General features: G+C 44.5%; 1 protein-coding gene across 2 annotated transcripts in view; it reads right to left on the reverse strand.

The window, feature by feature from the left end:
* Positions 1–17315, reverse strand: part of GRHL1 (grainyhead like transcription factor 1) — a 50012-nt gene extending 32697 nt beyond the window's left edge. The window contains exons 1-8 of one of the 2 annotated variants that reach the window (XM_054545903.2): positions 17113–17315; positions 13869–14055; positions 10164–10234; positions 7589–7979; positions 6492–6568; positions 4996–5152; positions 4692–4803; positions 3658–3752 (exon numbers count right to left, since the gene is read on the reverse strand). In XM_054545903.2, coding sequence (XP_054401878.1) covers positions 3658–3752; positions 4692–4803; positions 4996–5152; positions 6492–6568; positions 7589–7979; positions 10164–10234; positions 13869–14055; positions 17113–17132 — 1110 coding nt within the window. In that variant the 5' untranslated portion in view covers positions 17133–17315. 2 annotated transcript variants of the gene reach the window in all.
* Positions 17316–23751: the final 6436 nt, after the last annotated feature.

Genomic DNA, 23751 nt, shown 5'->3' on the forward strand with positions numbered 1-23751 from the left:
CAAATAGCCCCAATTTATAAACTGCATTCCCAAAGTTCATTTTTAAAGTGGGATAAAAACATTTTTCCTAAGAAAACATGATGTCATATTTAAGATCTCAGGCTGTCCCCACAAATGAGGACACTTAAGCCACTATCTACCTGGCCTGTGGAACTAGTGGCAGGAGCCTAGATCCAGCCCACGCCTTGTCCACAGCAGGCTCTCGGATATGTGCTGGGCTCAGTTCTGAATTCCTGCAAAGCTGCACCGCTGGCTCCAGAGAAAATGTTGATCCAGCTAAGTCTGTGTGTATCTTTCTTCCACCTCGCTGTATGCACCCCTCCCCTCAGCTCTTAGGCCTCTCTTCTGCAGGAGACCAGTGCCCTCATCTTGTCCTGCAAATCCTAAACTTCAGCATCTTACCAAAGCTCCATCTTTTAATGCTTCAAAGGCAATTGCTTCTTCTCTCTGCAAAAATTACCTCAAGCAGCTAATCTCAGCTGTGCATCAGGAAGAAAACTGATTATTTCACAATGAAATGTGAATGCCTGATGGCCTTTAACCTGTCCAGAGACCTCTGACTCTTAACTACCCAAACAAATCTAATTTTGTGGGAGGACAATAAAAGGAATGAAATACATCTACACAGCAGACAAATCCCACTAAGGGCCTGTTTCTGAGACATTTCTGCTTTTCAAAAAGCAACCTCCTTCTCTTCCACCACTTTGAAAACGAACAAATTTTCACAAGTTCCAAAACTTCCAAAAGTTTCCATGACAATGGCAGACGTATGTTTATGGTGATGAATGGAGTGCACACAGGGCCAGTGTAAGATGGGTCCTAGCTTCGTCAGTGTTTTTCCCAAAGTGAAATGTAAGCTAAAGCATTCACGATTCAACCCAAAACATCCTCAAACTATCATCATTTCCAAACGGAGAAGCAGAAGCTACAGGTAAGATTCAGATGTTGACACTGGGCCAGATTTTCAGTTTTACTCATCCTGGCATGGCCAAAGAGTACATTAGAGATCACTAAAAGGGGAGGGGAGGAAATACCACATAGCTCCAATAAACCCTTATGTTTGTGAGGGAGAAAGAACTGGAAATCATATTAACAAATACCACACAAATATGTACAATTATTATGTGCCAAGTATAAATCTTAAAATTAAAAAAAGAAATCAACAAATGCATCCTAAATGAGAACAAGAGAGTGGGCAAAGAAAGTAGATATTTTCAGAAAATAGTAAAAAAAAACCCAAAAACCCAACTATACAGGATTCTGCATGTACACTTGTTCGTTCTTGCGGCCCTGAGGCATTAATTACTTTAAGAATAAAAACAGAAAACATCAAGTTGCCCAGGGAAAGTAAAAAACCTCGATACTTAATTAGAACACACACTTGAAGTTGCTGCCTGATATTAGCTTCAAAAGACAGCAGCCTCATTAAGAAATGGCACAACACCCTTCTGGCGGCAGGCAAAGGCTTAAAATCACCTCAGTGCTGGGGGTCTGAAAGGGGAAACGAAACTGAGTTTCCCTACATCAATTAGCAATGCTATTAAGGCTGCTTAAGCCACTCCTCCAACAATATTTCTACTACAAATATGCTGCAGGCCTTCGGAATAAAACAAGCCATTATCCCTACCCGTCATCGTGGCTTTCATTACTCCCACCCCAAAGAGTGACACATCAAACAAACAGAGCGCCCTGCCCATGCGCTGGGCCTTTCCGCCAAGATCTCCAAGCCTCTGACAAGCGCTTATTAATCCTGACCACACCCAACGAAGAAGAGCTGGCCACTCTAACCTCGTGAGTCTCCTGGGGGATCAAGGGGCAAGGACTGAGCTAGTGAACTGAGGGACTAACCCAGGGTCATGGATAAGTTGGAAAAGGGAACTCAGGACTTATGGGCTCCTTATCACCTCCTCCACAATTTCTCAGTGAGGCCCCAATGGCAAACAGCAAGTAACACTCCAGTTTGCTTTAAGAATAAAAGCATCCTGGGGCACAAGGCCAATACTTTTTATGGGCTGTTCGTAATAGCCAGTGGACTGAGTCCTATTATGATATTTAATTTCAAAACAACTGTAACAACAATTATATAAAATGGAAAGTTTATCTATTTATTGCTTAGCCAAGCAACAAACTCTGGACTATGCAGCCACCTGACAATTGTAGGTGACCGAGGTGGTTGGCAGGAAAACCCTTCTAAAGCCACAATCACCTAAAGCTTCCTCACTGCCTGGTGGGCCCAATTGCCTAGAGTCTGCAGTCTGAAAGGCACATGTTTGTCTTGGACATGATGACAACGATAAGAAAGAAAAGCAATTATAATACAAGCAGAACATGGCTCTCAAGACCCAGTCACATGATTTTCAAAAGCATTCTGGGGTGGGATAAAATGAAACCCTAATAGTCAGCACCTAATACAGTGTCTTATTCTAAAAGTTACTAAAATTCTTAATGAATAAACAAAAGAAAAAGTAAAAAACAGAGACTGAAAAAGGACAAGAAGATGAACGTCACTTCTTTCTGCCAGGTCTCTGAGAGAATGCTATACCTAATATTGTAAGGAAAACTAAAGATCAGTCTTCTGCTAACAACTGTCTGAAAAATCACCTATGTTTCTATGGAGTTTTTTTTTCTTTTTTGGGGTGGGGACAGGGTCTCACTCTGTTGCCTAGGCTGGAGTGCAGTGGCGTGATCTCAGCTGACTGTAACCCCCGTCTCCCGGGTTCAAGCGATTCTCCTGCCTCAACCTCCAGAGTAGCTGGGATTAGAGGTGTGCGCCACCATGCCTGGCTACTTTTTGTAGTTTTAGTAGAGACAGGGTTTCACCATGTTGGCCAGGCTGGTCTCAAACTTCTGGCCTCAAGTGATCCACCCGCCGCAGCCTCCCAAAGTGCTGGGATTACAAGTGTGAGCCACCACTTCTGCCCTCTATTCAGTTTCTTGAGCTCCCAGTTTTTAAAGTAATCCAAAGAAAGAAAGAAATACAGGAACTCTAATAACTGAGTGAAGAGGAGGATCACACTCACAGGGAAGAAGGCAGGGGAAAGGCAGAAACGACTTCAAGAATATGCTGAATTTTTCTTAAAGGGCACAAAAATTCCCATTAGAGTCGCCCAGATGGAGTAACTCTAGCCAATTAGAGTGACTCCATCTGAACTGGAGGCAATTCTTCAATGGGAAAAGCCCAAGACAGAAGAATCTTAACACGGAGTCATATTTATAAGGTGATGATATGAAACAGAGTACTACTAATAATCACTTATATTTAAGAGTCTTTCTCTAAGCCACTCCAACAGTTTGATGGGCATTGTTTCATTACTCCTTACACCTCCATGAATAGAGGGAGGAGACAGATATTACCTCCACTGTGCAAATGAGGAAATGAGGCAAAGCAAATGAGGAGTCAGACTTAAGGCCGAACAGGCAGGAGTGGCAGAGTGCAACTTAATCTCAATGTTTCACACATTGGACTCCGTGCAAAGGATGGCAACAAAAATGATCTGTTTTGGAGGAGGGGAGAATAGAAAGGGGAGAGGATAGTTTCATAACACCTGAGAATGAAAACACATAAAACTGTGGAAAAAAACAATCAGTTGTCAAATCATTAAACTCCTCCCATTTCTCAAATGGCTGGACATAAGGCGCCCAGACCTCACCACCCACCTTTGCTTCATCGTTGATGTCCCACGTGAAGGAAATGGCGTTATACGCAATCTCCTCGATGTTACTGATAGTGTTGAAGCTTTCTTTATAGTCAGCTATAGGAAGCGGTGGAAGAGAAAATGAAAACTCATGAGTTTTAGTTTCAACATGGGATCCCAGAAGTTCAAAATAAGATCTAGTTTTTAACATTATCACCTCTGGACAACTTAAATTAACATTTTGTTCGATTAGAAGAAGTTCAAAATAAGAAGAAAAAGAATCACAGAGTTTTTGTAATAGAGGCAAGCTTAGACATATTTAATTCAATCTCATTATGTCACAATTAGGAAATTTAGGTCTAAAAAGTTTAAATAACAGTCCCAAGGTCACAAAACTACTCTGTAGAACCAAGATTAGAACTGAGTTCTCATTCTCCTGAAAAGGCAACAAGAGCATTACAAAAGGTAAAGAAAAAAAGTAACACTAATATTAAACAGCCATCTGTGATACAGACAATGGTTTTACATGAAAATTACATACATGGCAAGAATAGAGGTCTGTGTAACGCTACTTCAGTAAACACAAATTTGCACAGGTTTGCCACTACAGCTCACAGATAGGCTAGTTACACAGTTTAGCACATGACTAGGGAAGACTGTTAGGCAACTGCACAGCAGCAGTATCTTTCTTTTACTTGTTTTTTTCTCTACCTCCATCATCTCCAAATAATAATCAGAATCTTTTAAAGGAGATATTACCCCTTAAAGCAACTGCAGACTGAACAGTGAGGACATTCTCAGGTTAGCCAGCTACATGGCCTCTGGCCCTAGTGTCCTGTGGAAAGCCACGCCATGGCACATGTCCCACTACTGCATGGGAGGAATGGTGAGAGCACTGGTTCCAGGAGGCCGAGGACAGTGTTTGGAACACATCAGTAGCTGGCATAAAAATTCAAATGCTTTCGGCAGGAAGCTGATCACTGCCAAAAATAATTGGATTTAGAAAACTGGATGGCTGCACCTCTGGGAATAAAAGCCAGCTCTTGAGCTGCTTACCTATGTCAATGCATCTTTGTTTAGCAGTGTGCTGCCGGGAGTGCCAGTACTTCCAATGCCTTAACTGATCTTCTCTGCTTTTGTCTTCAGCAAAAACCACCATGATCACACTCTGTGAAAGAGAATGCGTTACAACATAAAGACATTAAAGGGTGAGTATGTTTTGGAAAACATATTTAGTACTATATTTTACAGTGAAGGCTTAAAGCTGCAATTTCAGGTGGTCATTCAGAGCTGCTTCAGACCTGGAAATGTTAGGCTCTGACTAGCTTTCCTAGAGAACAAGACTAAGAGCAGAACTTACTCGAACTTTGCTGATGGGATGATGGATTCCTTCATTGCTGCTCACCTCCTTCAAGGTGATGGGATAGAACTGGCCTTTGTTCAGGTATGTCATGGTACTGTCTCCCGGCTTCTGTCGAAGTGATTTTGAAGCTTCTAGGGTATACTCAAAGTTGTTCCTAAAGGACAAAAAAAGTCACAGGTCTCTAAATCTACTCTCGTGGAAGCTTGCTATACATCATATTATAAATAGCATTTGCTATCTTTTTCACTTAAAGAAAATCTGAAACAAAAGTACTGAGCAGCTAAAAATTCTCAAGTCTCTCAGATGTGGAAGTACAAACTGCCGATTACAAATTCTATGATGTGATGGATGTCAGTCATCGGACATCCTGAGTTTGAGGGCTCAAGATATTAAAGATACTGACAGGTGGAAAGGACTTTGGAAGGAACTTCTCACAAGACATGCTGCCAATCTGATATTTATCCAGCAGAGGTTTCAGACAGGTGGCTGGTGTTCCTCTGACTAAATTTCTTTTGGCCTATATAGCACTTTTTTGTTGTTTCTACTTGTAATTTAAATGTCTTTAATAGGCAGGCACTCCACAATTCTCGACATTACCTATTACCTAACACTACCCTCATATATGCCCCTAAAGTTATTTAAGAACCTTCCCAGGCCACGGCTCAGCAGATTACACCTATTTTTGTAACTAAAGTTTTATTAGCACATAGCCACATCATTTGTTTACATATTACCTATGGCTGCTTTTGCACAACGGCAGACCGGGGTAGTTGCAAAAACATACAGAGGTTGTATGGCCCACAAAGCCTGAAATATTTACTCTCTGAGTCTTTACAGAAAAAGTTAGCTGACCCCTATCCTAAACCCTAAAGGTATTTCCGTTTGGGACTCCTGCATCTTGAGGCAGATCTATAAGGGAAGTCTCAATTCCCATAAAATCTTAGACACTTTTAAAACTGTAAAATATAACACATGTAAAAAACATATAAAACAAAATATGAGTTCCTAATTAACTTGGAAAATATTCATATTCCCAGAGTGAGATACAATTTTGTGAGGTCAAAAGAAAGTTGTCAGCTCAGAAAAAAGTTGACTTCATTTATTTTATCATTAGTGAGGCTGATTTAAAAAAAAAAAGCTTTTATCACTTGATATTACTCCTAAATTCTCACCTAATTATATATTTTTGGCAACAGAAAGGACCTCAGAGACCTAATTTAATCCCCTCATCTCTCCTATTAGATACCATCACATAAAGAATCCAAAAGAAAGAAAAAGCACCAACACCAAGAATTAAGGAAACTTGAAACATAGTTCAAAGAGTTCAAAATTAAAAGCACTGAAGCAGATGTCCTCTACCCAAGACTGTACCACAGTAAAAGTAGTAAGATAAGGGGAAAGCCTGCTAAAGCCACCTTTGATTTATCGTTAACAAGAAAGAAATAAGTTACAAAAGCTGCAAATTAAAAGTCAAATTAAAAGACATCTATTACCCAGAAACACTGTCAAAAACATAGTCCTCTGAATTCATGCCAGGCATCCGCAGACTGAGATCCGAGGGGAAGAAAACCTGAAATATCAATGTGATAAGCCACAACTATTTAACTGGTTATCATGGTTACTAAAGACCAAGCTCTGGTACCGCATAAAAGTATGTGGCTTACAGCAACCCACTATCCTTTCCATATTTATTTTTGAGTAAAAATTTTGATTCTACAAATACTTAAAAAATTAAAACAGAGAAAATATCCACTTTTATATGCCACTCAAGTAAATGACAACAAGCTGTGTAGGTACTCCCACTAAGTGCTTCTGACTCACGACCCCCTTTTCTGTCTTTCACACACATCCCAACTCTGTTCAAACACTAGGATCTGCAACCAAAATTTCATGACTTTTAAAAGTCACGCTATCATTATAGCAAGTTAAGATACAGCATCAAGTTCACACCACAGTTGAAGAGATGTGGCGCATTTTCTCAGGAAAGGCTAAGATTCTGCCCCTAACTCCATACGCAGAGATGGATGCTCTTTACCCCACCAAGTTACTGAGTGTGGTTTCTAACACCTTTAGTCCCTAACTTTTAGCTGAGTGAGGTATTCATCAGCATAAACCCCCCAGAACTATTTGGAATTAATTTGTAAACCTCACACAATGCATTTGTGCTCTCCCCGACTATATTACCAACCAAGAAACACCAAGCAAAGACATAATAACTTATTTTATATGAGCTCCAGGGAGCTTGTTTGGCGCTGGGAGAAGTGCTGAAAACAGACTATGAGAATCTACCTGTGGTCAACAGAAGATTATGTATGGGGTTCTTTTTCCCCAGCAAATCCCTTAGCTGAAATCATAATTGTTAACTCAGCTGCTGGTAAGATTAGCCTTGCACCCTTGATAATAACTTCTGGTTGTATAGGCTTAGTTTACAAATTATACCCATGGGCCTTTTCTCTTAAAAAAAAAAAATCTTTTATTCCTAATCCGTTCATTTCAGGCTGAGTTTCACGCTTACATAACAAGGAAAAGGCGGAACCCAATACTTATACAAACACACAGGCGTCTTAGGACGATGTTTTTGTTTCCTTACCTCCTGAACCCCTTCCTTGAAGGTCTCTGAGAAGGTCGAGTCTGGAGTTCGCCTTTGAGCATTTGGGGCTTGAGCACCAGAGCTGAACTGGTCAGTACTGAGATTCCGATCGAAAACCACCACCCGCTCAGTGGGCTCAGGATGATACACTGCTGGGGGGATTCCCACAGTGAAGCCATGCGGCTGGGTTTCTGTCTTGATGGAGTGGGTAGGCATCGTTGCTATGGAGACAGTGACTGTAGTATCTGGAGCTGTCAGATGGCCTCTCTTATCAATGCCCAGCTGGTTGCCATGGGGAAGCACAATGTTAAACGGCACATTTTTCAGCACTTGCACTCTGTTTTCCCCAGCAGAGATGAGGGGCTGCTCTGTCACAATTGGTATGCTGTTTCTTTAAGAAAAGAAAACTGCTTTCAAACGCGATGCTGATGTAGTTCTTTGACAATTTTTATTTTCCTAACAGCACTGGGCTGTTGGGTCCTGTGCAATAACAATACACTTGACAGAATAAACAGAAAACATCAAAACTACCCATTACTAGAGAAAGGGAAAAAGGCTTTCTGGTTATCAGTCAAATAAAATCCAAACATATGAAGTAAAATTTCATTTGAAATACTAAGGACTCAGAGCTCTCCTCTAACAAGCTTTACTTTCCATAATCCTAAAAACAATTACTATGTTTTACTAGAAACCTGAAGCTATGTGATCTGATCAACTGGGGTTACAGCATAGATGCCAGCGTCAAATTGCCTGGGTTCAAGTTCTGTGTCACCTGAGCAAGTTACTTCATCTCTTAGTAACTGAATCCTCATCTGTAAAATGGGGACAATAATGGCATCCATTCTCATCAGGTTGAGATGAGATGATACACTAAAAGGTGTATAATAATGCCTGACACACAGTCTTCAAGAAGTATGAGCTATTATCACTTGGTCACCACTTTTCCTACCACCTATGCTATTTGGCTTTCTCCTTTTTTATTTTTTATTTTTTTGAGACAGTCTTGCCCTTACGGCCCAGGCTGGTGTGCAATGGTGTGATCTCGGCTCACTGCAACCTCTGCCACCCGGGTTCAAGCAATTCTCCCGCCTCAGCCTCCCGAGTAGCTGGGATTACAGGCGTGTGCCACCACACTCGGCTAATTTTTGTATTTTTAGTAGAGACTGGATTTTACCATGTTGGCCAGGCTGGTCTCGAACTCCTGACCTCAGGTGATCCACCCGCCTCAGCCTCCCAAAGCGCTGGGATTACAGGCGTGAGCCACTGCGCTGGGCCTGGCTTTCTCTTTCACCCCAGAAAACCTATTGTTACATTGTATCAGTAGACACATCTGCTTTTTATAAAATTAAAATTTGGTATGATAAATAATTTGAGCAATACAAGATGATTTCCAGTGGGTAAAATGAAAGAATTTTCAAAGCCCCCAGAAATCATATAGACTGAAGCTTTAAGAAACAGGCAAATTGAGAATTCTGTACATTTCAAGATCAATAAAACTGTTTGAACCCTGAACCATAAATTCACTCCCAGGAATTTATCCTAAAACGGAAAAAGTCTAGAAAGTTGTTCCTTAAGGCTTCATAATAGTGAAAACTAGATATAGCAGCAATTATAAGGATATTTACAGTTTGCTTCAGAATGTTCCAGCAAAAATAAATAAAATAAAAACATGAATTAATCTCAAAGCTGAAGAAGAGGGAAGAACAGATCAAACAAGAGGAATTGTGTTGATAACTGTTGAGGCTGGTCATGGATATATGTGGGCTTATACTGTTTCTCTATTTTTATTATGTTTGAAAATGCCCATAATGAAAAGTAAAAGATAAAAGCCACAAGTCCTCTTCCAAAGGATAATTATGAAGATTAAAACACAGAGAAAATGTTTATGAAACAAACTAAGCAGAAGAAAGTATACTACCAAATCCTATCTGTGAACACAACTACGGCTACATAAAATTTGCATACACATCAAAACAATGAATAAAGCAATCATCAGGGTAATGGGATACTGGGTGATGATCATTCTTCCTTTAAATATGTTTTATTCCTTGACTGATCATAAAACACAAGACAATTTAAAAGGTGTCTTTTTAAAGTTTTTCATGGCTAGCCAAATGTTAACTAAATTTTCTGAAAGTTTTAATCTAAAATATTTCACAAATAATTTCAACACGAATTTGAATACAATTTAACTTGCTTTATTCAATTTTACTCAGGCAGTTGTTCTAGAGTCATTGGTGCTTAATTTTTTTAATGGACCACTGCCACATCCTTCTAAAGAAAACCTCAAAAACAAATAAGCAAATACTGAAGTTATTACTAAAACTATCCCTTTGGAGGAGGAGAAAGTTAGTGGTTTCATCCTAGAAAAGGCAACTACTACACCCGAAGAAAAAAGGAACTCTTCAGAGCAACAGAGGCAAATCCGTGATGAAATCTGAATTTAGATAGTAAGAGTCCAACTTACCTATCTCTTTTACTAGTGGTTGTTCATTTAAACAAACTCCCATTTTGCTGTTACAGAAACGTGGCATTTCCCCCTGCACTCTTTATGCTGTTATGCACTGAATGTTACCTTTTGCTGTGATCTGGCTCGGGGTGCTCCACCTCTGGCTTTGCTGTTGATGACCTTCTCTCTCTTGGAACCTGATATTAGCACACATGAAAAGAATTTAGCTCTTATCCAGTGAAGTGCAGTTTACCCAAAGATACAGCCTTTTATTTTTCAGTAAATTCAATCATTCATTTATCTACTGGTTGATAAATCACCCATCTGGTTGATATGTAAAAAGCAACTGTTATTGAGTTGTCAAATAAACTCAGAGCATGATAAATTTATTTTGTCATGGAGTTTGGGTCTCATCTCTTAAAAAAAATACCTCCGCTGGCCAAAGGTGGTGGCTCATGTCTGTAATCCCAGCCACTTCGGGAGGCCAAGGCGGGAGGACTGTTTGAGCCCAGGAGTTCGAGACCAGCCTGGGCAATATAGTGAAACTCATTTCTACAAAAAAATTTTAAAAATTAGCCAGACGTGGTAGCATGTGCCTGTAGTCTCAGCTACACAAGAGAGACTGCGGTGAGAAGATCGCTTCAGCCCGGAGGCAGAGGTTACAGTGAGCAGAGATTGCGCCACTGCGCTCCGGCCTGGGCGATAGAGCAAGACCCCTCCTGACTCAAAAAAAAAAGAAAAAAAGAAATACCTCTGCCCTGGTTTTACTTGTTTATCTACACAAAATTAGAGAAGAAGCTACTGAAAACACAACGGAGCTCTTCCAACTTTCTCAGTGCTCTTTCCTACCACCCTCCATTCAGATCAAATGCAAAAGCAGAAGGAACAGCCATGTTAACCGTTCATTTCTTCCAAGATCCAAATGAGGGCTTCATATGATCACTGTCTTTAGATACGCTGGGATTCATATGTCCATCACCCAAAGGACAAGTCTAACTCAGTGTTCTATTCCTTTTTTGGTTCTTTTCTTTGCAAGGGAAGTGAAAAGTAGGCAAACGTTAGTGAGTGTCCTGTAGAAATAACTCGACTGAGATTTAACCCCATTGCGCACTCCAAAATGGCTAAGGTGCTTAAAAATGGCTTTCAGCGTGAAAATTCTATTCCTGCATCCTTGTTTTCACCATTAAAGACAAAACACTGCTGGCCAGGTGCAGTGGCTCACGCCTGTAATCCCAGCACTTTGGGAGGCCGAGGCAGGTGGATCACAAGGTCAAGAGATCGAGACCATCCCTGGCCAACATGGTAAAATCCCGTCTCTACTAAAAACACAAAAAATTAGCCAGGCGTGGTGACACACGCCTGTAGTCCCAGCTACTCGGGAGGCTGAGGCAGCAGAATTGCTTGAACCCAGGAGGCAGAGGTTGCAGTGAGTTGAGACTGCGCCACTGCACTCCAGCCTGGGCGACAGAGCGAGACTCTGTATCAAAAAAAAAAAAAAAAATACTGCTTCATATATTGACAATATGCTTTTCAAGCTTTATCAAAATTATTATGTAATAATGACTGATGCTTATACAGCCAAAGACCTGAAACAAATAATTCAGTTTATTTGAAAAAGAAAATAGGCCAGGCACAGTGGCTCACGTCTGTAATCCTAATACTTTGGGAGACTAAGGCAGGAAGATTACCTGAGGCCAGGAATTTGAGACCAGCCTGGGCAACATAGTGAAACTCCATCTCTACAAAAAATTTTAAAATTAGCCAGGCATGACCTGTAATCCTAGTTACTCAGGAAGCTGAGGCAGGAGAATCAGTCAACCCCAGGAGGTTGAGGTTGCAGTGAGCTATGATTGCACCACCACACTCCAGCATGGGCAAGAGTGAGACTCTGCTTCTATTAAAAAAAAAAAAAAAAAAGAAGAAGAAGAAGAAGAAGAAGAAGAAGAAAATAAATTTACACCTATCACAAGAAGTCTGACAAGTAAGTACCACTAAAATTGTCACCCTTCATGGACAGACATGAGGAATTATATGCTTATGAGACACAGGAGTAGTATACCTAGTATTATTACACGGGTCTTTCTGGCACGAAACTTGTACCAACAAGTTTCTCCCATTCTCAAAAGTTTCAGTTAAAAATATGTAACTTTGTAATTAATGTTTTAGGAACTTAATTTATAGTAAGTCAATAAAACAAGCTATAAGAACAGATATATAATAATTTCCACTTCAAAGGAACTCTTCATGGCTATGTTTCCCTGGTAAGGGTTTCTTCTAGCATCATTAGTTATTACACAAGTTTCTGCTCATATTCAAAGAAAAAAGAGCTTACCTCAATTCCTCAGCCCCAACTTAGACACATGGCCTCATACTAGGAAATAATCACCCCATTTTTTTTTTTGAGATAGGGTCTGTCTCTGTCACCCAGGCTGGAGTGTAGTGATATGGCATGATCTCAGCTCACTGCAGCCTCCAACTCCCAGGCTTAAGTGATCCTCCCACCTCAGCCTCCTAAGTAGCTGAAACTATAGGCATGTGTACTAACCGGCTAATTTCTGTATTTATTTATTTATTTATTTATTTATTTTTGGTAGAGAAGGGGTCTCGTCATGTTGCTCAGGCTAATCACCCTAATTTTAATAATAAAACTATCTCCTAGGCTTCTTTCACCTCTGTATTTCTTATATTAAGGAAAGAATACAGTGCCAGAATGTAGCCAATGGCTAGCAACTGGCGATTCTAGGTAAAGGTATTCAGGAATTAATTATCCTCTTATTTTAAGTTTTATGTAGGTTTGAAAGTTTTTAAAACAAAAAGATAGCAAAAATAAACTTTAAAAAATATACACTACATTCATGAGAAGATACTGTCATTAAGAAGCTTCTGGTAATCAAACAGATCCTGTTTTTATACAGGTACTGATGACAACACAATGATTACACAAGTTAGTCACACAGAGTGACAATGAGACAAAGGCCCCGTGGCAAAGCTGTGCTTCAACTCAGTCTGCTGTTTTAAGTAGCACCCTAAAGACGTAGCCACCCCCAAATGTGTGTTCCTGGTCAGAAGGAAGAATGGAGAGGTGAATCCAGAAGGAGAGCGGTACGCATGCTGCATTAGAAAGACAGTGGCCTCGGCCATGACCCAGACTAGGGCCCCAGATGCACACATCCTAGCTGTGACCTCTGAGTGAGAAGTCGCACACAGGCTGGTAACATGTCTAGCATAATAGTGGCAGCTAGTGTTATCAGGACAATGATAATGAGACAAATCAGTAGTGTCACTTACAGATAATGAAAATCATGTAAAATTCCATGCAGAGTATAGATTATATTTAATTAAGACTACTCCAAATCTCTAGAAACAGGCAACAAAACATATCCTGGTCTTGGAACTGGACAGTCCTAGACTACAGAATATGATTTCAAAGGCTCTGTAGTATCATTTAGGGAAAGGAAATAATCCTGACTACCCAGGAATAAAGGTGAAAGGTAAATGAGCCCTGCCCACTTTCCATGGCACTAAGAACCACCTTCAGTGAGATGCTCAAACCCAAGAAGGCACATCTAGCATCTTCTTTTATGGTAGCTTCACCTTCTGGATAGAGCCACAGCAGCTGACCGCTTTGCATGTTTTAAAAACAACCCTTTGATTCTACAATCACAGATTTTTAGCTTTGAACCACAGTAAGTCAAAGTACTCATTAAACTATTTATAGTCACTACAGAAGCAACTTGCATGGCATTCTACCAGCAAATGACTGTTTTATATGCTGCTGAATCAAGTGCATTGGAGACTGCTGTTAAGGGTTTTAAAGGCAGGCAAACCCACCTTGTAGTAGTCATACAGCAGGCCCAGTGCAGCGGCGCTGTCTTCATCTCCATTGATGCTCATCATCGCTTTGGTCGCTGCAGTGAGAGGGTTTTCCAGGAAGGATTTCCAGGCCTCATCCTCACTAGTGTAGGACCGCCGCTGTGGATAAAGTGCTTCATTCTGAAGAACCAACACTGGCCGTTTGCTTCAGAGAAATTAAAAAAAAACAAAACACATACTTTTCTACTGCAAGGCATCATAAGCTACCAATTCCTTGACATTCCCATAAAATAGCCTATTGTTTCATCAATGACCCTAGGAAGTCAAATTAAGACAAGACCAGAAGACAAACCACATAGGTGCAGACCAATGGGTCCCACAGTAAGACGTAAAGTATCTAGGCAGCCAGCGAACTGGCAGTTCACCTACACGTGGAACCCAGGGTATACTTTTTGGCAAAAAAGCGAAACAAAACCATCCCCGAGAAAATGCCAGGTTATTCAAATACTTTCCATAAACAAACACAAGTACACAGTAAGGAAAAGAGAATATTTGTTCTCTTCCAACACACAATCAGGACTGTCCCCTCTTGAGAAGAGCATGTGCCGTTCATCACACTGCTACATGTTATTCCCTCTTTCTACCGTGGCCGCCATGCCTTAAAAATTCCTACCTGAACACAGTGGGGAGGGGAGAAGCAGCAGAAAGAAAAAGGGATACTTCACGCAATCCTCCGGGGTATATGAGAAAGCCAGAATATTCTACTGATTACCAGCAGATTGAGCATGGAATGTGGCCAAAGGGGACTGTAAATCAATAAAGAGGCATAATTTTCTGGCATGGGAGTTAACTGTTTATCTTAGAGATAAACACTTAAGAATATCCAACAACAAATGAAGCCACTGAACAAAAAGATTTTAAAAAAAAATAGGTGGGAAAATCTGGCTTTTAAAAAAATCTTTGCTAGTTTTCCACACTGCACAAGAACTGTTTCATTTTAACACTGTAGTTTGGTGGGAAAAATCCAAAAAAATCAGTGGCGATCTTAGTGAAACCTTATAGAAGATTTAATTTAAAAGATTAAAGCAAACATTACTAATTCCAAAAACTTGAAATGTAAACAGTCTCAACAACTGTTCGGTTGGTACTATTTAATAAGTCAATAAAGAGAAAAAATGGAACGCTGACTCTAGCAAAACAAAGCAGTTTATTTTCAAGGAGAAAAATAAATTTTAAATGTTTGGAACTCCTCTGAATTATTACAATTCTAACAAGCAAATTGAAGGACTGGCTCTCATTGCAACACACAAATGAAATATGTAAATGGCCTAAAGGTGACCTACCTATTTTAAAAGTGAATGTAGAAAGACTGATTATCTTTTCAAGTAATCAACAAAGGTTAGGGTTTGGGAGTCACCCAGGGCCTTTAAGAACAGATACAGATTTAGAAAAAGGAGAACATCTTCAAAAAAGGGGAAAAAAATCCAACAGTGTATCCTTAGTCAAAATGAAGTGTTATTTGAAAGCCAATGTTTTTACTCACGTTTTGGCATAAATGTTACATTTGGTAAGAAGGTCTTGAGCTGGTATACTATTTTAACACAAAACAAACATAAAAGGCTGTTCAAAGGAAGCAGATCATTTGTCTAAAAATGGGGAAGATTGCTTACACAAATCTCAACTTTGAAGAAAATAAAGAAATATACAAAGTGCCATTCCCTGAGCCATCAGGACCAGAGTACAACAGCTACTGAACGGCTGGTGCCATGGACTGATTTACTGGTGTACTGCTAAGCTATAATTAATAGCGTAATAGCTACTTCCAGAAGACTATGACAGCACTTGGCTGTTCAATTCCCTTAATGCTAGTTTTCAACTTCCCTTCTTCTCCCACCCACATCCCAAATTTGTACAAGCAATAGAAAATAGAGAAATGGCTTTATGTTTGGAATCACCCTGAAGGTGTTTCATATTTCCAAAGCCTGCCTAAGGCCAAAATGTTAGCTTTGGAAAATTTGTCTTATCTAAACTATACGTCAAGAAATAAACACAAAACCAGTTGCCTTTCTTAGTCTACTTCCTCATGACAGTCAGGAAGCAGGCTTCAGTCGTCGAAGGCTCATCATCACTTTCAGGTGAGCCTTAAACTCTGCGTCGGCGATCTCTCAGACTTCTGAAATATGTTTCAGGCAATAATTTAACTGCATATTCTACAACACAAGAGTAATCCATTTAAGATACTCCATACAAAATATCTATCTCATCCAGAAAAAGAACACAATGACAAAAACCGATCCTTCACAAATAACTAAGAAACTGGGAGGGGTACCTATCTGCCTTAAACTTACTGATCTGAAATATACTGACTGGCCTGGTGCGATTTCCCTTTTTTTTCTTTAGTAAGTTTTTAAAATTTTTAGAACAATTTTATATTTTCAGAAAAGCTGCAAAGAAAATACAGAAATCTCCCTCGCCCAGTTAATCCCCCATGCCTTATTACATTACCATCTTACATTTGTCGAAATACGCTTTTAAATCACAAACTCTAAAAAGCATATTAGCTTGTACAGTACTTTCTCGTTTAACACCCGGATTTCAAAGTTTTATCCTCTTGATTCTCTCCAGCACTAAAAACACGGTAATCTGTAATTACCATCAATGATGCAAATGGCAAAATAACTCCTACAGCCGTTTTCCCACTCATACCGCCAGCCAGTGAAAAGAAAACGCCCGGACATCGGGGCACTTCAACCTTTCCCTACATTTCTGTTTTGGAGGTTCCAGCAGGTCGCCGAGTGACGAGCCTGAGACCACAGACTACCTGGAGAAGTCCACCTGTCCCGACGCGGCGCGAGCCCCACCGGGCTCCCAAGGCCGACCGGGCAGGAGAGGGGGGCGGGGAGGCCCGGGGGCGTTGGCTGCGCCCCGACCTCGCGCCGCACCCGACCGCGCCGGAGACCCGGACCCCAAGGTGCGCGCCCGAGGGGACCCAACCTGGCCGGGGAGGAGGGTGAACCCTCCGGTGTCGAGTTTCCCCGAGGACAGGGTCTCTCCTCCCGGGGCTCCGACCGAACAAAGAGCCGGGCAGGGCTAAGGGGCAGAGGCCGTGACGACGTGGAGTGGACAGCGGCCCCCGGCCCGCGGCCCGCGCCCCGCGCCCGCCTGCCCGCGCGGCCTCGGGTCTGCGCCCGGCTCGCTCGCTGCAGGTGCTGCCCCTCAGCGCGGCCCCCCCGCGGCGGCCGGACTCCTGCGCCTCACTCACTTGTCGTACTCCTGTGTCATCGCGCCCGCTCGCCGCTGCCGGGCCGCAGAACTGGACTTTCGGGTTGGGACAGTACACCCGATCCGGGGGGAGGAGGCGGCGGCGGCTGCGGGTCCGGAGCGGCGGCCCCGACGGGTTGGGTTTGCTTTTCTCGCTCTGAGCCGGCTCCGCGCTGGCTGCGCGCACTGGGCGCCGGGCTCGGCCGCTCATTGGCTGGCGATGCGCCGGCTGGGGGCGGGGCCTCGGGGGCCGGGAGGCCGGTCGCGCTTCCTGATTGGTCGGCGAAAGGGGCGCCGGGGCGGGGCTGACGGGGTCGAGCGGCGCGGGGCGGGGGGCGAGGGCCGCGCGTTCCGCGAGGTTGCGCCCGGGACTGCGCGCCCGGGACTGCGCGCCCGGGACTGCGCGCCCGGCTCGCGGCCGTACGCGCCTGCCCTGACTGGAGAGGGAGCGCGGCGGCTGCGGCGCGCACCCGCTAACCTCCGCGCGCACCAAGAGCGCCCCCGCTCGCGCCCCGCCGCCGCCTCCGCCGCCCCCGCCGCCCCCGGCCATCCACTCCGCGACGAGCCCCGGCCGTGAAGCCGCCTCCTTCTTCGCTCACTCAGCCCTCCGCGCCCCGTGCCCACATTGCCCGCTGTTCCGGCCCCAGCGCCCCGCGCTGCCACTGCGCTCGCCCAGCGGGGGCGCCTCTGCCGGTCCCCGCGCTCCCCGGTCGCGCGTCTCGCCTCTCGGTTCTCGCAGGCTGTCACGCCAGAGTCCCGTGGCTTCCCCCGAGAGCCATCTCCGGAATGTCCTTTCTCCTGGCCCACCGCTGCCGCGCGCTTTTAGGATTTCTTGCCCTCGCGGCTCCCGCGGTCCCCTCGGCGGCAGTCCCTGGGGCTCCGCGATGTCCGTGCCCCGCAGCCTCCCGGGCGCCACTTCCCCGCGCGGCCGCCCCACGCTGCCCGTGCAGTCGCGCGCCCCGGGCCGGCCCCGGGCACCATTCCACCGCGACGGCCCCCACTTGTCCTTCCCGAGCTACCGTCTTTCCCAGGGTCTGCTCACTGAGTCCCCACATGCCCAGCGTCGGACTTGACCCTCAGACAGGCGCGGCCCCAGACGCCGGGGACAGGGCAGTCAACAGAACAGACACAACTCGCCTTCCTAGTTGGGGTAACGGGCAATACAAAAGTAAATGGTGTGGCTGGTTGGAAGGTAAAGCAGGCAGGCCCTGGGGAGGCGGGGAGGAGCGAGGCTTTCAGGCTTGAAGGAGATGAGGGGCCACGAAGGTGGGACTGTGCCTGAGGCAGGGACCCTGGTGTGTTCTGTGACCCTTGAGGGGACCCGGAGCCGGGAGCTGCGGTCAGAGATAGTGGGCGCAGGGGAGCGGATTGAGCAGGGCCTTGCCGGCTTCCGTAAGGCCTGTGGCTTTTCCTCTGGGCTAGGTGGGGACGCATTGGAGGGGCTTGGAGCAGGATAGTGACAGGATCTCACATTTTAAAATAGTTCTCTGCTGCTGCGTGGTGGGGACCAGGTAGGAGGCCATTGCCATGATGCAGGCCGAGGGCAATAGAGTGAGGTGGTGGGAAGTGGCCGAATTCTGGATATGCTTTGAAGGTAGGACCAACAGGATTGTCTGAAAATTGGATATGGGGTGTGAGAGAAAGAGAGAATCAAGGATGACCACAGGGTTTCCAGCTGGGCAACTGGAGGAATGATTTGCCATCCCCTGGGATACGGAAGACCTGGGGCATAGAAGATTTGGGGGAGAACAAGAGTCCGTTTTGGACGCGCTAAGCTGAAGATGTATGGGAGATCCAAATCCATGAATCAGGTGAGCTCCTGGGTGCGAGGCTGGAGTGCAGGGGAGAAGTCTGGGCTGAAGCTCACATCTGGGCGCCGCCCACGTCTAGAGACCATTTAAAGCCACGAGAAGGCAAGAAGGAAAGAGGATGAGACCCGTGCTGGATCCAGGAGCCTCTGACACAGAAAGGCTGGGAAGAAGAGCCAGTGGAGGAGACAGAAGACGGAGACACCGAGGTCGGAAGCAATGGAAGCGTGGAAGCCAAGGGAAGGAGGTGAAGTGAGGAGAAGCATGAGGTCACAGGGCCCTCCTGCAGCCATTAGCCTCCTCTGTGCCCTGGTGCAAGGCCTTCAGGGACCCGAATCGGCAGCCTCACTTGAGACCGCCCTTCGCAGTTTCTGTCCTCTGACCCCGGGCCCAGCACTGGATCCATGCAGCCTGTTGTTTGTTCTTCTCACTAGTTTCCTGTTTAAATCAATTATTATTTTTTCTTTCTTTCTTTCTTTTTTTTTTTTTTTTTGAGGCGGAATCTCCCTCTGTTGCCCAAGCTGGAGTGCAGTGCCGTGATCTCAGCTCACTGCAACCTCTGCCTCCTGGGTTCGAGTGATTCTCCTGCCTCAGCCTCCCAAGTAGCTGGGATCACAGGCGCCCACCACCACGCTCGGCTAATTTTTGTATTTTTAGTAGAGATGGGGTTTCACTAAGTTAGCCAGGCAGGTCTCAAACTCTTGACCTCAGGCGATCTGCCGCCTCGGCCTCTCAAACTGCTGGGATTACAGGCATGAGCCACCGCGCCCTGCCAAATCAATTATATTTTCTAAGCAAGCTAATTTAAGAAAAATGCTAGTCAATAACAGCATAGGTGGTCCCAAATAGGGTACAAGTCATCAGGGTGGTGCCAAAGTGACTGACTTGGGAACAGTGTCCCTCTACCTGCCTTTCTTCTTTTTCCTCTGATCCGGCTCCACACTGCCACTGGAGTGACCTTTATAAAACACAGATTTCTTGTCACTCAGTTATACTCACCATAAAGTCCATGCTCCTGAGCTCAGCCTCCCCTTGGCGATCCAGCACTTCCCTTACTGCTCACTCCCAAGCACTGTCCCCCCATTCCCTGCTTCTCCCCTCCATGCTTGGCCCACTCCACTCAACTTCCAGACTGGCTCATTTCCTCCAGGTGGCCTTCCCAACCCTGTAGGCTGGACAGGGTGTCCTGTGGGATCCACAGCGCCTTCTGCTTTGCCCATCACCATGTTTGTCATATGGGCTTTCCTGTTTGTGTCTGTCTCCACCAAGTGTGAGCTTTTCCAGAGAGGGCAGGGATTGTACCACCTTCATTTTTATGTTCCTGGTGCCTGGTATATACATAGAAAATATCCAGCAAATGTCTACTGAACGGATCCAGTCCTCTGCAGGCATGCATTCTGCCCTCAGTCTCCTCCCTTCTGTAGTGTAGCTCGGGCTCTTTTAAATGACCCCCCCGTTGCAGAAGATGAAAGCCCTTGAGCCTAATACATGGTAGGCACAAAATAAATAGGGGATGAATGAAGAAATATCAAATCATAAAGCCAAAAACAAGAACAGGAAGAGCCTGAGGTTATTAGACCATAGCTGTAGTAATTAAAAACATTGGGTCTATTTTGTCAATTTGAATATGGGATTGTTTAGTTTGTCTCTAATAGCTCTCTAAAACAGAAGTGAAAATCTCTATCTATGACCTGTTGCCATGAACCCTGTTTATTTCATTTTATTTTATCTGAGACAGGGTCTCGCTGTGTTACTTAGGCTGTAGTGCGGTGGCACCATCACAGCTCACTGCAGCCTTGACTTCCCAGGCTCGTCATTCTCCCACCTCAGCCTCCTGAGTAGCTGGGGCTACACGTGCACGCCACCACACCTGGCGTGTGTGTGTGTGTGTGTGTGTGTGTGTGTGTGTGTGTGTATGTATGTTTTGTAGAGACAGGGTCTCACCATATTGCCCAGGCTGGTCTTGAACTCCTGGGCTCAAACGATCCTCCCACCTCAGCCTCCCAAAGTGCTGGGATTACAGGTGTGAGCCACCACGCCTGGCCTACCCTCTTCATTTTTAAGTTCTTTACTATTTGTTTAAATTATAAAAGTAATATATGCACATAGTTTTTAAGGAAAAAAAGCCGGGCGTGGTGGCTCACGCCTGTAATCCCAGAGCTTTGGGAGGTGGATGCAGGCGGATCACCTGAGGTCAGGGGTTTGAGACCAGCCTGGCCAACATGGTGAAACCCCATCTCTAACAAAAATACAAAAATTAGCCAGGCATGGTGGTGGGCACCTGTATTCCCAGCTACTCGGGAGGCTGAGGCAGGAGAATTGCTTGAACCCAGGAGGCGGAGGTTGCAGTGAGCCAAGATCGCGCCACTGCACTCCAGCCTGGGCGACAGAACAAGACTCCATCTCAAAAAGAAAAAAAGGTAGAAAAGGATTAGGAACGGGACAAAGAAAGGGAGAAAGGAAGAAATTGAAGCTCTGCAGAAGGATACAGAATGCAGTCCCTGGCCTCCTCCATCCCCAGCCCCTCGTCCTCGAGATAACCACTGTGAACAATTTGTGTTTATCTTTCCAGATATCTTCTATCTGTACAAGCACTCACATGGTTTATTTTCTTAGACAAATGGGATTCGGACTGCACAATCTTCCACAGCTTGCTTGTTTTTCCTTTCTATGGTTTAAACATTTTCCACATCAGCACATAGAAATCTAGTTCACTTTAAAAAATGGCTGTATAGTATTTCTTTGAATGGCTATATGATAACTTGAATGTATTGGTGAGCAATTAGGGTTTTTTCCCTAGCTTTTCTTAATTACAAACATTCACAGTAACACATTCCTTTAACTACATTTTTGCACACTTGATCAGGTATTGCCACAGGATAAATCCCTAGAATCGGAGTTACTGAGAAAAGGGAATGCACAGCTGCCATTTGGTTTTTTGTTTTTTTTTTATTTGAGATGGAGTTTGGCTCTTGTTGCCCAGGGTGGAATGCAGTGGTGCAATCTCTGCTCACTGCAACCTCCACGTCCTGGGTTCAAGTGATTCTCAGGCCTCAGCCTCCAGAGTAGCTGGGATTACAGGTACCTGCCACCACACCCGGCTAATTTTTGTATTATTAGTAGAGATGGGGTTTTGCCATGTTAGCCAGGCTGGTCTCGCACTCCTGACCTCAGGTGATCCACCCATCTCGGCCTCCCAAAGTGCTGGGATTACAGGCATGAGCCACTGCCACCGCACCTGGCCTGCAGCTGCCATTTTCCTGGCTCTTGCCAGATTGTTTTCCAAAAGGCTGCTCTTATTTAGATTGCTACCACAGAATATCAGACTGCCTACTGTGCCGCACCCTAGAAAACCATGGGCACCACTGAAGTTTGCTTGGCTAGTCTATTAGATGAAAAATGGGATCTCATTGTTTTGATTTGCTTTTTTTTTTTTTTTTAAGTTATGAGTGAGGTTTTTCATCTTTTTATTTGTTTGGCAATAATCTTTTTAAGCTCAAAGGTAGTGTTTTTTCAAAGAAAGAGGATCTTTGAAGGTACCTTCCCAAGCCATGAGTTTCAGAGTAGAGAACTAATTTGGGACCCCCGCTCCCATTGGAGACCATATGGTACAGTACTAACAGGCTCATGGGTGCATTGAGTGGGGTTGGGAGGTGGATAGTAGATTTAGAGTTACAAGACCTGGGTTCTAGTCCAGGTTCTTCTGTTGACCAGCAGGGTGGTCTCAGTGGAGTCACTGCACCCCGTCACAGAGTTCTCTGAGCACATCCTGAATCTCAGGCGCCTGCCATTGCCTGTGCTTTTCCTCTCTCCCTTGCCACCCAAGTTACATCTTTAGTGGCCAACTTCAAATGCCAGCTCTTCTAGGAACCCTTCCCATCCCAGTAGGAGGACTCCCCAAGCACCTCCGCTGTCCTTCGTGAAGCCACTCATCGCAAGTGGCTCTGCTTTTACTTGACTCAGTTCCGCACAATTCCGAGGGAGGAACTGAGGCAGATACAGATTCACATGCCAGGGCTGCCTCTGATTTTTATCTTTAGTCTACTTCGCTGCCAGTCCTGGCTTTTCTTATCTGTAAAACATGGAAAATACATCAAGAGACGTGGAGTTAACTATGAATAAAGTACTTAAAGACTCACACAATGCCTGGCAGACAGACGCTGGCAGATGGCATTCATCTTCTTTAAAGACTAGGCGGCAGGAACCCCGTCCAATTCCTCCACATCCTTGTTGGTTGGACATGTTACCTAATCCATCTGTGGGATTCCCCACATTCAGGGACTTCAGCCCTGATGAAACAGCCCATATTGAAGGGACATCTCCGGGGGCTGAAAGATGATGGCAGAGCCTTCACCCTGACATCCAAGCACCTGTCCCCCCCGTTCACCAGAACCCGGGGTCTCAAGGTCGTGCCAGTGCGAGATGAAAGTCTTTCCACTCTGAGAAACTGGTGTGGGAGGCAGGGAGTGTAAAATCACCCTCACCACCAGCTCTGTGACAAAGTTTCTTACCCTCTGAGCGTCACTTTCCTGAGCTGTGGGATATGGGATAATCATTCCTGTCACCAAAGGTTGTGTTTGTTTTGGTTTAAGAAAAGTATCTCAGACAATGCCAGGCACATTTCAGAAACTCGATCAATATTAAACTTTCCACCTCCCAATTTTCCCTCACTGTAGCATAAGCTGCTTAAGGGACAAAAACTATATCTCATATTTTTAAAACGTCCTCATCATCTGGCATAGAGACAAGCATACGGTAGATGATCAACAATTACTGTTGTTATTCGGGATGATAATGACATGTACCTTCTTTTGGCAGAATTCAGTGCTCAA

Source organism: Pongo abelii, chromosome 12 (assembly GCF_028885655.2).
Source record: "Pongo abelii isolate AG06213 chromosome 12, NHGRI_mPonAbe1-v2.0_pri, whole genome shotgun sequence".
NCBI lineage: Eukaryota > Metazoa > Chordata > Mammalia > Primates > Hominidae > Pongo > Pongo abelii.